General features: G+C 59.0%; 1 protein-coding gene across 6 annotated transcripts in view; it reads right to left on the reverse strand.

Annotated features, from left to right (window-relative positions):
* CRTC2 (CREB regulated transcription coactivator 2) overlaps window positions 1-17199 on the reverse strand; it is a 30808-nt gene that overhangs the window by 6826 nt on the left and 6783 nt on the right. For 4 of the 6 annotated variants that reach the window (XM_083165909.1, XM_083165910.1, XM_083165913.1 and 1 more), the window contains exons 3-13: window positions 14651-14761; window positions 7217-7278; window positions 6778-6846; window positions 6451-6539; window positions 5840-5919; window positions 5717-5766; window positions 5384-5625; window positions 4911-5314; window positions 4092-4820; window positions 3933-4007; window positions 2316-2502 (exon numbers count right to left, since the gene is read on the reverse strand). In XM_083165909.1, coding sequence (XP_083022035.1) covers window positions 2316-2502; window positions 3933-4007; window positions 4092-4820; window positions 4911-5314; window positions 5384-5625; window positions 5717-5766; window positions 5840-5919; window positions 6451-6539; window positions 6778-6846; window positions 7217-7278; window positions 14651-14761 — 2098 coding nt within the window. The remainder of the gene's footprint in view (window positions 1-2315; window positions 2503-3932; window positions 4008-4091; window positions 4821-4910; window positions 5315-5383; window positions 5626-5716; window positions 5767-5839; window positions 5920-6450; window positions 6540-6777; window positions 6847-7216; window positions 7279-14650; window positions 14762-17199) is intronic. The other 2 variants (XM_083165912.1, XM_083165911.1) reach the window with 2 other exon arrangements.

Raw genomic sequence — 17199 nt, forward strand, 5'->3', positions numbered from 1 at the left:
ATATTGGGGAGGGGCTACATACACACCCGTCAGGATGATATTGGGGAGGGGCTACATACACACCCGTGAGGAGGATATTGGGGAGGGGCTACATACACACCCGTGAGGAGGATATTGGGGAGGGGGCTACATACACACCCTTGAGGATGATATTGGGGAGGGGGCTACATACACACCCTTGAGGATGATATTGGGGAGGGGGTGGAGCTACATACACACCAGTGAGGATGATATTGGGGAGGGGCTACATACACACCCGTGAGGATGATATTGGGGAGGGGCTACATACACACCCGTGAGGATGATATTGGGGAGGGGCTACATACACACCCGTGAGGATGATATTGGGGAGGGGCTACATACACACCCGTGAGGATGATATTGGAGAGGGGCTACATACACACCCGTGAGGATAATATTGGGGAGGGGCTACATACACACCAGTGAGGATGATATTGGGGAGGGGCTACATACACACCCGTGAGGATGATATTGGGGAGGGGCTACATACACACCCGTGAGGATGATATTGGGGAGGGGCTACATACACACCCGTGAGGATGATATTGGGGAGGGGCTACATACACACCAGTGAGGATGATATTGGGGAGGGGCTACATACACACCCGTGAGGATGATATTGGGGAGGGGCTACATACACACCCGTGAGGATGATATTGGGGAGGGGCTACATACACACCCGTGAGGATGATATTGGGGAGGGGCTACATACACACCCGTGAGGATGATATTGGGGAGGGGCTACATACACACCCGTGAGGATGATATTGGGGAGGGGCTACATACACACCCGTGAGGATGATATTGGGGAGGGGCTACATACACACCCGTGAGGATGATATTGGGGAGGGGCTACATACACACCAGTGAGGATGATATTGGGGAGGGGCTACATACACACCCGTGAGGATGATATTGGGGAGGGGCTACATACACACCAGTGAGGATGATATTGGGGAGGGGCTACATACACACCCGTGAGGATGATATTGGGGAGGGGCTACATACACACCCGTGAGGATGATATTGGGGAGGGGCTACATACACACCCGTGAGGATGATATTGGGGAGGGGCTACATACACACCCGTGAGGATGATATTGGGGAGGGGCTACATACACACCCGTGAGGATGATATTGGGGAGGGGCTACATACACACCCGTGAGGATGATATTGGGGAGGGGCTACATACACACCCGTGAGGATGATATTGGGGAGGGGCTACATACACACCCGTGAGGATGATATTGGGGAGGGGCTACATACACACCCGTGAGGATGATATTGGGGAGGGGCTACATACACACCCGTGAGGATGATATTGGGGAGGGGCTACATACACACCCGTGAGGATGATATTGGGGAGGGGCTACATACACACCCGTGAGGATGATATTGGGGAGGGGCTACATACACACCCGTGAGGATGATATTGGGGAGGGGCTACATACACACCCGTGAGGATGATATTGGGGAGGGGCTACATACACACCCGGGAGGATGATATTGGGGAGGGGCTACATACACACCCGGGAGGATGATATTGGGGAGGGGCTACATACACACCCGTGAGGATGATATTGGGGAGGGGCTACATACACACCCGTGAGGATGATATTGGGGAGGGGCTACATACACACCCGTGACGATGATATTGGGGAGGGGGTGGAGCTACATACACACCTGTGAGGATGATATTGGGGAGGGGGTGGAGCTACATACACACCTGTGAGGATGATATTGGGGAGGGGCTACATACACACCTGTGAGGATGATATTGGGGAGGGGCTACATACACACCTGTGAGGATGATATTGGGGAGGGGCTACATACACACCTGTGAGGATGATATTGGGGAGGGGCTACATACACACCCGTGAGGATGATATTGGGGAGGGGCTACATACACACCCGTGAGGATGATATTGGGGAGGGGCTACATACACACCCGTGACGATGATATTGGGGAGGGGGTGGAGCTACATACACACCTGTGAGGATGATATTGGGGAGGGGGTGGAGCTACATACACACCTGTGAGGATGATATTGGGGAGGGGCTACATACACACCTGTGAGGATGATATTGGGGAGGGGCTACATACACACCTGTGAGGATGATATTGGGGAGGGGCTACATACACACCTGTGAGGATGATATTGGGGAGGGGCTACATACACACCTGTGAGGATGATATTGGGGAGGGGCTACATACACACCCGTGAGGATGATATTGGGGAGGGGCTACATACACACCTGTGAGGATGATATTGGGGAGGGGCTACATACACACCTGTGAGGATGATATTGGGGATGGTGTCATGACGGCCAAAATTGTTGTTGTTCTGTTTCTTAAATGACTGTGAGTTGCAGCTGTTATTCCCGCTGAGCCCGGTGATGTGGAGATGAGGATACTCTCCGGGGAAGGAGCTTCCGCTTAGTGCCAGGGACCCGTCCTCCACCATGTTACACTGTCCAAACTGAGAACAGAGCGAGTCACCACAACCATATTCAGTTTTACTCTGCCGGGCCACCTCCAGCCTCCCAGCGCAAAGCAGCCTCTGGCCCCAAACTCTGCCGCGCAGCCTCCCGCCTCACCCTCCCTCTGCCGCGCAGCCTCCCGCCTCACCCTCCCTCTGCCGTACAGCCTCCAGCCTTAACCTCACCGTGCAGCCTCCGGCCCCAACCTCTGCCGCACAGCCTCTCGCCTCTGCCACCTCCCGCTTCAGCCTCCCTCTGCCGTGCAATCTCCCTCTGCCACCTCCCGCCTCAGCTTCCCTCTGCCATGCAGCTTCCCACCTTTGCCACCCTCTGCTGTGCAGCCTCTCGCCTCACCCTCCCTCTGCCGCGCAGCCTCCCGCCTCACCCTCCCTCTGCCGCGCAGCCTCCCGCCTCACCCTCCCTCTGCCGTACAGCCTCTCGCCTCTGCCACCTCAGCTTCCCTCTGCCATGCAGCTTCCCACCTTTGCCACCCTCTGCTGTGCAGCCTCTCGCCTCACCCTCCCTCTGCTGCGCAGCTACCTGCCTCTGCCGTGTAGTCTCCCTCAGCCACACAGCCTCCTGCCTCTGCCACCCTCTGCCATGTAGTCTCCCTCAGCTTCCCTCTGCCACGCAGCCTCCCGCCTCTGCTGAGCAGCCTCCCACCTGTGCCACCCTCTGCCGTGCAGCCTCCTTCTGATGCACAGCCTCTCTCTACCGCCTCATTCTGCCACCCTCTGCCGTGCAGCCTCATTCTGCCACCCTCTGCCGTGCAGCCTCCCTCTGCCACCTCCTGTCTCAGCTTCCCTCTGCCACGTAGCCTCCCACCTGTGCCACGCTCTGTCGTGCAGCCTCCTGCCTCAGCCACTCTCTGCTGCACAGCCTCCCTCTGCCACGCAGCCTCCTGCCTCTGCCGTGCAGCCTCCCTCTGCCACCTCCCGTCTCAGCTTCCCTCTGCCACGTAGCCTCCCACCTGTGCCACGCTCTGCCGTGCAGCCTCCTGCCTCAGCCACTCTCTGCTGCACAGCCTCCCTTTGCCACGCAGCCTCCTGCCTCTGCCGTGCAGCCTCCCACCTGTGCCACCCTCTAACGTGCAGCCTCCTGCTTCAGCCTCCCTCTACCGCCTCAGCTTCCCTCTGTCGCGCATCTCGGCTCAGCCTCCTTCTGCCACCTCACTCTGCTGCACAGCCTCCCTCTGCCACCTCCAGCCTCATCTTCCCTCTGCCTCGCAGCCTCCCCTCTCTGCCGCCTCAGCCACCTCCGCTTCCCTCTGCCGCGAAGCCTCCCGACTCTGCCTCAGCACCGCTCTGGCCTCTGTCACATTCTCTCCCACATGCAGAACCAGATCACATAAATGTGGTATACAGCGCAGACACAGAAGCTGGGGGCGCTGTAATGTACAATGATGTCACTAATTAGCATCACACTGTACCTGCTGGGACAGCGCGCCGGCCCGCGGACCAGACAGCTGCAGATCACAGTCATCAAACAGGCTGCTGAGAAGAGACTGCGGAGAGAGACGGAACAGGCAGTCAGTGCAGCACAATGACGGCAGAACACAAATGTCATAAGGTCAATAAGAGCCACTCACACTGCTCACATTGTAATCTCCCAGGAAGTACTGGTATGGTGGACCCTCCGAATTCTGCTGGTAAGGGAAAGGCTGCACGCTGGATGGACTGTTATGATTATCTTTGTGGGAAGATTGGTGCAAAGGATTCTGGGAAACCTCTAGTGATGTCTGCTGGTGTTGGTTCAAAGGCTGGTGCGACTGCTGTTGGTTCTGGCTCATTGGTTGCTGGGACTGGTGCAGAGACTGCTGCCCAGATGACTGGGAATAGTGCAAAGGCTGCTGGGATTCGTGTACAGATGACTGGGAATAGTGCAAAGGCTGCTGGGATTCATGTACAGATGACTGAGAATAATGCAAAGGCTGCTGGGATTCGTGTACAGATGACTGGGAATAGTGCAAAGGCTGCTGGGATTCATGTACAGATGACTGGGAATAATGCAAAGGCTGCTGGGATTCGTGTACAGATGACTGGGAATAATGCAAAGGCTGCTGGGATTCGTGTACAGATGACTGGGAATAATGCAAAGGCTGCTGGGATTGATGCAAAGGCTGCTGGGATTCATGTACAGATGACTGAGATTGATGCAAAGGCTGCTGGGATTGATGCAAAGGCTGCTGGGATTCATGTACAGATGACTGAGATTGATGTAAAGGCTGCTGGGAATGGGGAAACATAGTTGGGTGACTGAAGTGGTACGGAGGCAGTCTCTGATCGGCCGGCATTTTGCTTGTATCTAGAGGAACCCCCTATAAATTAGAGCGAGAGACAGATGAAATACACAGCCATATTGCTATTATCTCCATGCCCGCCACCATTTTGTCTAAGCTCCTGGTTACCTGTGTGATGGACGTCAGCGTGGGAGACATGGTAGGGGAGAACTGCTTTGGGTGCGTCCTTCGGGAATCCCCCACCATGGGCAGTGTAAGGGGGCTGAGGGGCACACGGCGGCGGGGGGAGGTGCAAGCCAAGGGAGGGAAGGAGGATGAGGAAGAGGAGGATGGTGAGGAAGGAGTGCTGTAGGCAGATGGCAGGCTATGGCTGCTGACAGAGGTGGACAAGGACTGGTTACTGAGGGAGGAGGGCAGGGACTGGCTGCTCAGCGAGGACTGCAGAGACGGGTTACTGAAGGACGTCTGTAATGAGGCGCTGCTGAGGGAGCTCTGCAGGTTGGGGTTGCTCAGCGATGACTGCAGAGGTTGACGGCTCAGATTGTTCTGCATAACAGTGGCAGTGGAGAAACCTAGACAGAGAGACACAATGAGAAGCCCCTCCTAGAAAATGGCGGCATGTACAGTGAGACAATGCCAACCTGAGGTATCATATCCCGGAGGTAGCCCGATCCTGCTGATACCCAGATGGGTCATGGTGTTGGCGAGGTTACCCGTGCTGCTCCCCCCACTCAGACCGCTGTACCCCGATTCCTCCGGATCTAGCGGGGTGGGCAGAGGTGATGGGAAGTGGAGGTTGGTGAGGTCAGGGAGCGAGCCGCCAGTATTCAGCACAGATGACACTGGAGGCACTATGGCAGCTTGATCCGCAGATGGGAAAATGCTACAGAAAGAGCACAAACTACCGTCAGGAGAAAGCCCCGCCCCCTCCCATGGTGTACACCCGCCAGAACCACGCTGCTGTAATCACTCACCTGATCCCTGGGATCTCCCAAGACTTGGGGCGAGCCGAGGCATTGGCTAGCTGCGGGGGAAAAGACATACATGTACAACTGATAGGACACGTGTAGCCGCTCATGTAACAGACACGCACTTACCTTCTTGGCGTCGCTGGGCTTCAGTAGGTGCGCGCCATCTGCCGAAGCTTCCTCTATCCCTGGAACAGGGAACGGGAACACTACAGAGGGATAGATATACAGTATATATACTTATTAGCAGAGCTGACATACTCTGTACTCCTGATTGGCTGCATGTATTTACAGACCTGTGCTGGCCCTACCAAATCATCAACGAACATAATTCTGTCCCAGTCTATCATTAGGTTCCCGCATTGAGTGTGTGCCCAAAGGGGACCGACGGTAATAGGAAGGTGGAGGAAATCTGCTGGACGGCAGCAATCGGTCAGGTGGAGATGTTGCACCAATCACAGGCCTGCTTCCTACTTCTATGGTGCAACCAATGGCGGCGTATAATCGGGCCATTGTCCGGCACAGATGTACAGCAGGGAAGGATAAAGTCACCAACTAGTGACCGCCAATAGCGGCTGCAACGTGCGCTTTCTGTGCGAATCAGGCCCCAGCTGTAATGTTATATATACTGGGACAGAGACCCTGTGCCGGTAGCTCAGTAATGGCAGATCTCTCTTTAATGACAGGTTTTGAGCATAGGGTGAGGGAATAGCACATAATATACTGTAGTCAACGCTTACCGCTCCTCCTGGTGGGATTGGAGACACCTTGTGGCGGTAGAGGGTACTGCTCCATCACACTGGTGTGCAGAGCGGAATCAGAGCTGGTTCTGATGGGGGGGAACAGTGCACATGTCGGTCAGGACAGGCGTGCGGCAGGTACAAAGGAGGCAGAGGACAGGGCGAAGCTGGAAGCGGAGACACATCTCACTGCAGGGGTCACAGCGACACAGGAACGTACTCTCACACAACACAGTCACCCAACGTACACTGCCGGAAGCGATAAGCAACAGGAGCTCCCAGCGCAGCGGCTGGGAGGAGACAGGAGAGACGGACAAGATATTTCACCTGTTTAGAGCGTTCGGCAGCCTAAACAGCTGTCCGGTATCCGAGGGGTAGTTGCCCCAGGGTAAGTTCCTTAGTAATGAAAAACAGGATTATTACAGGGGTCCTAGAGGGTGGTCACACTACTGGTGCAATATACACACCCATAACCTCCCAGGTTGTACCAGCAGGGGGAGCACTTACACAGCCTGAACATTTCACATTCACTGCAAGGGGAAAACATTTCCATTTACCCTTCTCTGCCGCGATACAGCAGGGGCACCCCAGCACATGAACCCACACAGGCTCTCAGTATTTCTCGTTTATACCATCTTGTCAGAGGTGCATTCACACAACAACCATGCACCGTGGATGCAACAGAGGCAGAGATGGCCTGTGTCGTATCCAAAGGCTGAAACACCCCCCCCCCCCCACCCCCCACAGTGACGCAAAGATGATTTACCTCCTGAAGCCGGTCTCTTGGGTCGAAGGGAGATAAGACGCAGCATAAGGGGAGCTGTCCACGTGAGCAGGTTAAGGAGAGTCACAGGCTGGTGGGAAGTAGTACCTGTTACTAAGGGAGACGGAACAGACACAACACTCCTCCCTCTCTCAACACTTGTGCTGCTTACATGGGGCGGGCCCTACACGTTACCAGGAGATGGGGCGGGCCCTGCACGTTACTAGGTGATGGGGCGGGCCCTACACGTTACCAGGAGATGGGGCGGGCCCTGCACGTTACTAGGCGATGGGGCGGGCCCTGCACGTTACTAGGTGATGGGGCGGGCCCTACACGTTACCAGGAGATGGGGGCGGGCCCTACACGTTACCAGGAGATGGGGCGGGCCCTGCACGTTACTAGGTGATGGGGCGGGCCCTACACGTTACCAGGAGATGGGGCGGGCCCTGCACGTTACTAGGCGATGGGGCGGGCCCTGCACGTTACCAGGAGATGGTGCGGGCCCTACACGTTACTAGGTGATGGGGCGGGCCTTACACGTTACCAGCAGATGGGGCGGGCCCCACACGATACCAGGAGATGGGGGCGGGCCCCACACGATACCAGGAGATGGGGGCGGGCCCCACACGTTACCAGGAGATGGGGGCGGGCCCCACACGATACCAGGAGATGGGGGCGGGCCCCACACGTTACCAGGAGATGGGGCGGGCCCTACACGTTACCAGGAGATGGGGGCGGGCCCTACACGTTACCAGGAGATGGGGCGGGCCCTGCACGTTACTAGGCGATGGGGCGGGCCCTACACGTTACCAGGAGATGGGGCGGGCCCTGCACGTTACCAGGAGATGGGGCGGGCCCTACACGTTACCAGGAGATGGGGGCGGGCCGTACACGTTACCAGGAGATGGGGCGGGCCCTACACGTTACTAGGTGATGGGGCGGGCCCTACACGTTACTAGGTGATGGGGCGGGCCCTACACGTTACTAGGTGATGGGGCGGCCCTGCACGTTACTAGGTGATGCGGCGGGCCCTACACGTTACCAGGTGATGGGGCGGGCCCTACACGTTACTAGGTGATGGGGCGGGCCCTACACGTTACTAGGTGATGGGGCGGGCCCTACACATTACCAGGAGATGGGGCGGGCCCTACACGTTACTAGGTGATGGGGCGGGCCCTACACGTTACCAGGAGATGGGGCGGGCCCTACACGTTACCAGGAGATGGGGCGGGCCCTACACGTTACCAGGAGATGGGGCGGGCCCTACACGTTACCAGGTGATGGGACGGGCCCTACACGTTACTAGGAGATGGGGCGGGCCCTACACGTTACCAGGAGATGGGGCGGGCCCTACACGTTACCAGGAGATGGGGCGGGCCCTACACGTTACTAGGCGATGGGGCGGGCCTGCACGTTACCAGGAGATGGGGCGGGCCCTGCACGTTACTAGGCGATGGGGCGGGCCCTGCACGTTACTAGGCGATGGGGCGGGCCCTGCACGTTACCAGGAGATGGGGCGGGCCCTACACGTTACCAGGAGATGGGGCGGGCCCTACACGTTACCAGGAGATGGGGCGGGCCCTACACGTTACCAGGAGATGGGGCGGGCCCTACACGTTACCAGGAGATGGGGCGGGCCCTACACGTTACCAGTTGATGGGGGCGGGCCCCACACGATACCAGGAGATGGGGGCGGGCCCCACACGTTACCAGGAGATGGGGGCGGGCCCCACACGTTACCAGGAGATGGGGCGGGCCCTACACGTTACCAGGAGATGGGGCGGGCCCTACACGTTACCAGGAGATGGGGCGGGCCCTACACGTTACCAGGAGATGGGGCGGGCCCTACACGTTACCAGGAGATGGGGCGGGCCCTACACGTTACCAGGAGATGGGGCGGGCCCTACACGTTACCAGGAGATGGGGCGGGCCCTACACGTTACTAGGCGATGGGGCGGGCCCTGCACGTTACCAGGAGATGGGGCGGGCCCTGCACGTTACTAGGAGATGGGGCGGGCCCTGCACGTTACTAGGCGATGGGGCGGGCCCTGCACGTTACTAGGCGATGGGGCGGGCCCTGCACGTTACCAGGAGATGGTGCGGGCCCTACACGTTACTAGGTGATGGGGCGGGCCTTACACGTTACCAGGAGATGGTGCGGGCCCTACACGTTACTAGGTGATGGGGCGGGCCTTACACGTTACCAGCAGATGGGGCGGGCCCTACACGATACCAGGAGATGGGGGCGGGCCCCACACGATACCAGGAGATGGGGGCGGGCCCCACACGTTACCAGGAGATGGGGGCGGGCCCCACACGTTACCAGGAGATGGGGCGGGCCCTACACGTTACCAGGAGATGGGGCGGGCCCTACACGTTACCAGGAGATGGGGCGGGCCCTACACGTTACCAGGAGATGGAGCGGGCCCTACACGTTACCAGGAGATGGGGCGGGCCCTACACGTTACCAGGAGATGGGGCAGGCCCTACACGTTACTAGGCGATGGGGCGGGCCCTGCACGTTACCAGGAGATGGGGCGGGCCCTGCACGTTACTAGGCGATGGGGCGGGCCCTGCACGTTACTAGGCGATGGGGCGGGCCCTGCACGTTACCAGGAGATGGTGCGGGCGCTACACGTTACTAGGTGATGGGGCGGGCCTTACACGTTACCAGGAGATGGGGCGGGCCCTACACGTTACCAGGAGATGGGGCGGGCCCTACACGTTACCAGGAGATGGGGCGGGCCCTACACGTTACCAGGAGATGGGGCGGGCCCTACACGTTACCAGGAGATGGGGCGGGCCCTACACGTTACCAGGAGATGGGGCGGCCCTACACGTTACTAGGTGATGGGGCGGGCCCTACACGTTACCAGGAGATGGGGCGGGCCCTACACGTTACCAGGAGATGGGGCGGGCCCTACACGTTACCAGGAGATGGGGCGGGCCCTACACGTTACCAGGAGATGGGGCGGGCCCTACACGTTACTAGGTGATGGGGCGGGCCCTACACGTTACCAGGAGATGGGGCGGGCCCTGCACGTTACTAGGTGATGGGGCGGGCCCTACACGTTACCAGGAGATGGGGCGGGCCCTGCACGTTACTAGGTGATGGGGCGGGCCCTACACGTTACCAGGAGATGGGGCGGGCCCTACACGTTACCAGGAGATGGGGCGGGCCCTACACGTTACCAGGAGATGGGGCGGGCCCTACACGTTACCAGGAGATGGGGCGGGCCCTACACGTTACCAGCAGATGGGGCGGGCCCTACACATTACCAGGAGATGGGGCGGGCCCTGCACGTTACTAGGTGATGGGGCGGGCCCTGCACGTTACTAGGTGATGGGGCGGGCCTTGCACGTTACCAGGTGATGGGGCGGGCCCTACACGTTACCAGGAGATTGGGCGGGCCCTACACGTTACCAGGAGATGGGGCGGGCCCTACACGTTACCAGGAGATGGGGCGGGCCCTACACGTTACCAGGAGATGGGGCGGGCCCTACACGTTACTAGGTGATGGGGCGGGCCCTACACGTTACCAGGAGATGGGGCGGGCCCTACACGTTACCAGGTGATGGGGCAGGCCCTACACGTTACCAGCAGATGGGGCGGGCCCTACACGTTACCAGCAGATGGGGCGGGCCCTACACGTTACCAGCAGATGGGGCGGCCCTACACGTTACCAGTATATGGGGCGGGCCCTACACGTTACCAGGAGATGGGGCGGGCGCCACACATTACCAGTATATGGGGCGGGCCCTGCACGTTACCAGGAGATGGGGCGGGCCCTACACGTTACCAGGAGATGGGGCGGGCCCTACACGTTACCAGGAGATGGGGCGGGCCCTACACGTTACCAGGAGATGGGGCGGGCCCTACACGTTACCAAGAGATGGGGCGGGCCCTACACGTTACCAGGAGATGGGGCGGGCCCTACACGTTACCAGGAGATGGGGCCGGCCCTACACGTTACTAGGTGATGGGGCGGGCCCTACACGTTACTAGGTGATGGGCGGGCCCTGCACGTTACTAGGCGATGGGCGGGCCTTGCACGTTACCAGGAGATGCGGCGGGCCCTACACGTTACCAGGTGATGGGGCGGGCCCTACACGTTACTAGGTGATGGGGCGGGCCCTACACGTTACTAGGTGATGGGGCGGGCCCTACACGTTACTAGGTGATGGGGCGGGCCCTGCACGTTACTAGGTGATGGGGCGGGCCCTACACGTTACCAGGAGATGCGGCGGGCCCTACACGTTACCAGGTGATGGGCGGGCCCTACACGTTACTAGGTGATGGGGCGGGCCCTACACGTTACTAGGTGATGGGGCGGGCCCTACACGTTACCAGGAGATGGGGCGGGCCCTACACGTTACCAGGAGATGGGGCGGGCCCTGCACGTTACTAGGAGATGGGGCGGGCCCTACACGTTACTAGGTGATGGGGCGGGCCCTACACATTACCAGGAGATGGGGCGGGCCCTGCACGTTACTAGGTGATGGGGCGGGCCCTACACGTTACTAGGTGATGGGGCGGGCCCTACACGTTACTAGGTGATGGGGCGGGCCCTACACGTTACTAGGTGATGGGGCGGGCCCTGCACGTTACTAGGTGATGGGGCGGGACCTACACGTTACTAGGTGATGGGGCGGGCCCTACACGTTACTAGGTGATGGGGCAGGCCCTACACGTTACCAGCAGATGGGGCGGGCCCTACACATTACCAGGAGATGGGGCGGGCCCTGCACGTTACTAGGTGATGGGGCGGGCCCTGCACGTTACCAGCAGATGGGGCGGGCCCTACACATTACCAGGAGATGGGGCGGGCCCTGCACGTTACTAGGTGATGGGGCGGGCCCTACACGTTACCAGCAGATGGGGCGGGCCCTACACATTACCAGGAGATGGGGCGGGCCCTACACGTTACTAGGTGATGGGGCGGGCCCTGCACGTTACTAGGTGATGGGGCGGGCCCTACACGTTACTAGGTGATGGGGCGGGCCCTACACGTTACTAGGTGATGGGGCGGGCCCTACACGTTACTAGGTGATGGGGCGGGCCCTGCACGTTACTAGGTGATGGGGCGGGACCTACACGTTACTAGGTGATGGGGCGGGCCCTACACGTTACTAGGTGATGGGGCAGGCCCTACACGTTACCAGCAGATGGGGCGGGCCCTACACATTACCAGGAGATGGGGCGGGCCCTGCACGTTACTAGGTGATGGGGCGGGCCCTGCACGTTACCAGCAGATGGGGCGGGCCCTACACATTACCAGGAGATGGGGCGGGCCCTGCGCGTTACTAGGTGATGGGGCGGGCCCTACACGTTACCAGCAGATGGGGCGGGCCCTACACATTACCAGGAGATGGGGCGGGCCCTGCACGTTACTAGGTGATGGGGCGGGCCCTGCACGTTACTAGGTGATGGGGCGGGCCTTGCACGTTACCAGGTGATGGGGCGGGCCCTACACGTTACCAGGAGATTGGGCGGGCCCTACACGTTACCAGGAGATGGGGCGGGCCCTACACGTTACCAGGAGATGGGGCGGGCCCTACACGTTACCAGGAGATGGGGCGGGCCCTACACGTTACTAGGTGATGGGGCGGGCCCTACACGTTACCAGGAGATGGGGCGGGCCCTACACGTTACCAGGTGATGGGGCGGGCCCTACACGTTACCAGGAGATGGGCGGGCCCTACACGTTACCAGCAGATGGGGCGGGCCCTACACGTTACCAGCAGATGGGGCGGGCCCTACACGTTACCAGCAGATGGGGCGGGCCCTACACGTTACCAGTATATGGGGCGGGCCCTACACGTTACCAGGAGATGGGGCGGGCGCCACACATTACCAGTATATGGGGCGGGCCCTGCACGTTACCAGGAGATGGGGCGGGCCCTACACGTTACCAGGAGATGGGGCGGGCCCTACACGTTACCAGGAGATGGGGCGGGCCCTACACGTTACCAGGAGATGGGGCGGGCCCTACACGTTACCAAGAGATGGGGCGGGCCCTACACGTTACCAGGAGATGGGGCGGGCCCTACACGTTACCAGGAGATGGGGCCGGCCCTACACGTTACTAGGTGATGGGGCGGGCCCTACACGTTACTAGGTGATGGGGCGGGCCCTGCACGTTACTAGGCGATGGGGCGGGCCTTGCACGTTACCAGGAGATGCGGCGGGCCCTACACGTTACCAGGTGATGGGGCGGGCCCTACACGTTACTAGGTGATGGGGCGGGCCCTACACGTTACTAGGTGATGGGGCGGGCCCTACACGTTACTAGGTGATGGGGCGGGCCCTGCACGTTACTAGGTGATGGGGCGGGCCCTACACGTTACCAGGAGATGGGGCGGGCCCTACACGTTACCAGGAGATGCGGCGGGCCCTACACGTTACCAGGTGATGGGGCGGGCCCTACACGTTACTAGGTGATGGGGCGGGCCCTACACGTTACTAGGTGATGGGGCGGGCCCTACACGTTACTAGGTGATGGGGCGGGCCCTGCACGTTACTAGGTGATGGGGCGGGACCTACACGTTACTAGGTGATGGGGCGGGCCCTACACGTTACTAGGTGATGGGGCAGGCCCTACACGTTACTAGGTGATGGGGCGGGACCTACACGTTACTAGGTGATGGGGCGGGCCCTACACGTTACTAGGTGATGGGGCGGGACCTACACGTTACTAGGTGATGGGGCGGGCCTTGCACGTTACTAGGTGATGGGGCGGGCCCTACACGTTACTAGGTGATGGGGCGGGCCCTACACGTTACTAGGTGATGGGGCAGGCCCTACACGTTACTAGGTGATGGGGCGGGACCTACACGTTACTAGGTGATGGGGCGGGCCCTACACGTTACTAGGTGATGGGGCGGGACCTACACGTTACTAGGTGATGGGGCGGGCCGTACACGTTACTAGGTGATGGGGCGGGCCGTACACGTTACTAGGTGATGGGGGCGGGCCTACACGTTACCAGGAGATGGGGCGGGCCCTGCACGTTACTAGGTGATGGGGCGGGCCCTACACGTTACTAGGTGATGGGGCGGGCCCTGCACGTTACTAGGTGATGAGGCGGGCCCTACACGTTACTAGGTGATGGGGCGGGCCCTGCACGTTACTAGGTGATGGGGCGGGCCCTACACGTTACCAGGAGATGGGGCGGGCCCTACACGTTACTAGGTGATGGGGCGGGCCCTACACGTTACCAGGAGATGGGGCGGGCCCTACACGTTACTAGGTGATGGGGCGGGCCCTGCACGTTACTAGGTGATGGGGCGGGCCCTGCACGTTACTAGGTGATGGGGCGGGCCCTGCACGTTACTAGGTGATGGGAATGGCCCTGAATTTATTGCTACTAATAGGAGTCGCAGCGTCTGTGTGCTGGGGACGCCGTGCCTCCAAATGCAAGTACACCAATAGGATATCTGCCGCATGTAACGCCGCAGTGGCGACATCATCCGACGAGGATTCACTCTTTCTACTAGGCCCTGGTGGCGAGTGCTCCGTGACTGGTCAAGCGGTGACTGTGGGGGGCCCTGTGGGGGGACAAAAGGGAGACAAAAGGAGGGATCAGGCAAGGAAGGTCAAACCCATCATGGTTCAGTGAAGGAAGGAATAGGAGCACATGGGGCCACAACCAGAAGGTACAGACAAGAAAAGAATAACAGGATAAAAGATGCGAGGAGGAAGATAATGAGACTTATGTTAAATCTCTTTCTTCGAGGACGTCAGGGGCCACAAGGCTAACGCTGGGACTTCCTAAAGCAGCCACCTAAGGGTGGGATGAGCCAGTGCACTTTGGCCAAAAGCCTAGTCCTGGGAGGCGAAAGTATCAAATTTGTATAAGCACAGAAAGCTATTACCGGACGACCAAGTCACCGCATTGCAAAGTTGCTCTTCTGTTGCACCGCCCCTAACACCCAAGACGCACCCACAGACCTCGTGGAATGAGCCCGGACCCCCGCAGGAACCGGGAGGAAGGCGCCTAAGTAAGCCTGTTTGGTGACAGATCTAAGCCAACGGGTAAAAGTCTGCTTAGTAGCAGGCCAACCTCTCTTCTGAAATTCGTAGAGGACAAAGAGATTTCCGAAGAGCCTTTGGGGGGTGTGAAGGAAGGTTTCAAAGAACCGCCCTATCAGGATGGAAGATCAGGAAAGGTGACGGACAGAGCCTACAGGTCAGACATCCTCCAGGCCGAAGCAAATCGCCAACAGCAAAATGATTTTCCAGGTAAGCCAAAAAAGATGCACCGACCTTAACGGTTCAAACGGGGCACCCTGAAGAGCCCCGAGTACCAGGGAAAGACCCCACAGAGCAACCACGGGAACAAAGGGAGGTTGGATATGGAGGACACCCTGCATGAAAGTGCGGACATCCTGCAATAATGCCGACCTCCTGCAGAACAGGATGGACAGAGCTGAAACTTGTACTTTCAAAGAAGACGAGCGCAGTCCAGCCTCCAAACCCTTCTGCAAGAACGACATAATCCTGGTAAATCCTGGGATTGAAACGGCGAGTGCGATACCAGGCCAAGTAGGCCCGCCAGATGCGATGGTAAGCACCAGCCGAAGAAGGCTTGCAGGCCTTCAGCATAGTTGAGATGACTCTAGAGTTAAAGCCTTTGGCTCTTAACAAGGGGGTGGGGGGGGGCACTGATAGTGCTTGCAGATCCGAGAACCAGATCTGGGCCGATTTGGAGCCACCAGGATCAATGTGCCGCCTTCCACTTGCGGATTGCTCGGAGAAGGAGTGAGATTGGATGAAAGGCGAACATCAGAGCAAACGGACAGTTTAGACCTATAACGACCTGGACCCATATAGGGTGACCTTGGTCGGATCTGCCCCAACATCTGGAACACCTCCGGATGGATGGCCCACTCGCCGACATCCAGAGTCTGGCGGCTCAGAAAGTCCGCTTCCCAATTGAGGACCCCCAGAATAGAGATCACTGAGAGAGAAGGGATCTTCCCCTCGGACCACTGAAAAATGCAGGAGGTCTCTGCCATAGCCGCCCGACTCCGAGTGCCCCCCCCGGTGGTTGATATCAGCCACTGTCGTCGCTTTGTCCGACTGGACCTGCACAGGGCCACCTTGGAGCCAATAATTCGCCAGGCTGAGGGCCCACAAGACTGCACGCAGTTCCAGGACAATGATCGTAGCTGGGATTCTTGTACGTTCCATAATCCCTGGAAAGATCATTGGCAAGTCACCAACCAGGAAGGCTGGCAGTATCCGGATACACTGATTGCGCAGCCTGGAATTCCCCGGTGGGAGCACCGGCCCGTCATGCTGAGAGCTTATCCTCTGGCATAGAGTCAGGTCACCTGGTGGCCCAGGGACGCATGGCCTTGGCGGACTTGGCAGGCTGGGTTCTTGCAAAAGAATGTCCTCTACCCCTGCTCTGGAAACAAAAGGACTGGAAGGCCACATGGGATGTGGAGTAGGGGTGGACGGTAGGAACGCTGCCTTAGACACAGTTATTGTAGCCACAATTTTGTCTAGTTCCGACCCTAATAAGAGGGAACCCTCAAAGGGAAGGGCCTCTAGGGTTTCGTTAGAGTCAGAGTCCGCCTTCCAGGAGCGTAGCCACAGAGACCGACAGTGCAGCCTCTCTCTAATATGATGCATGATGTCAATAGTAGGCAACAGGTCATCTGCATGCACCACTTCCCCCCCTTCCCCTGCAGCAGTAGCCGCGAGGGCGGTTGTCCATTCCACCATGGCCTTAGCTACCTTAGCCACTGCCACAGAAGTGGTATAAAATGAGCTTTAGGGGGTTCTCTAACTTCCGATCCGCTGAGTCCTTAAGGGACGCGGTTGGAATGGGGAGAGTGGAGGAGCACACAATCTTAGCGACTTGTGCGTCCACCCTGGGGGCTGTTTCCCAGTGGACCCTGTCCTCCTGAGGGAGGGGATAAAGGGACGCAAACAGTCTAGGAAGCGTTAACTTCCTATTGGATATCTCCCAGGCCGC

Source organism: Crinia signifera, chromosome 12 (assembly GCF_055691185.1).
Source record: "Crinia signifera chromosome 12, ASM5569118v1, whole genome shotgun sequence".
Taxonomy (NCBI): Eukaryota; Metazoa; Chordata; class Amphibia; order Anura; family Myobatrachidae; genus Crinia; species Crinia signifera.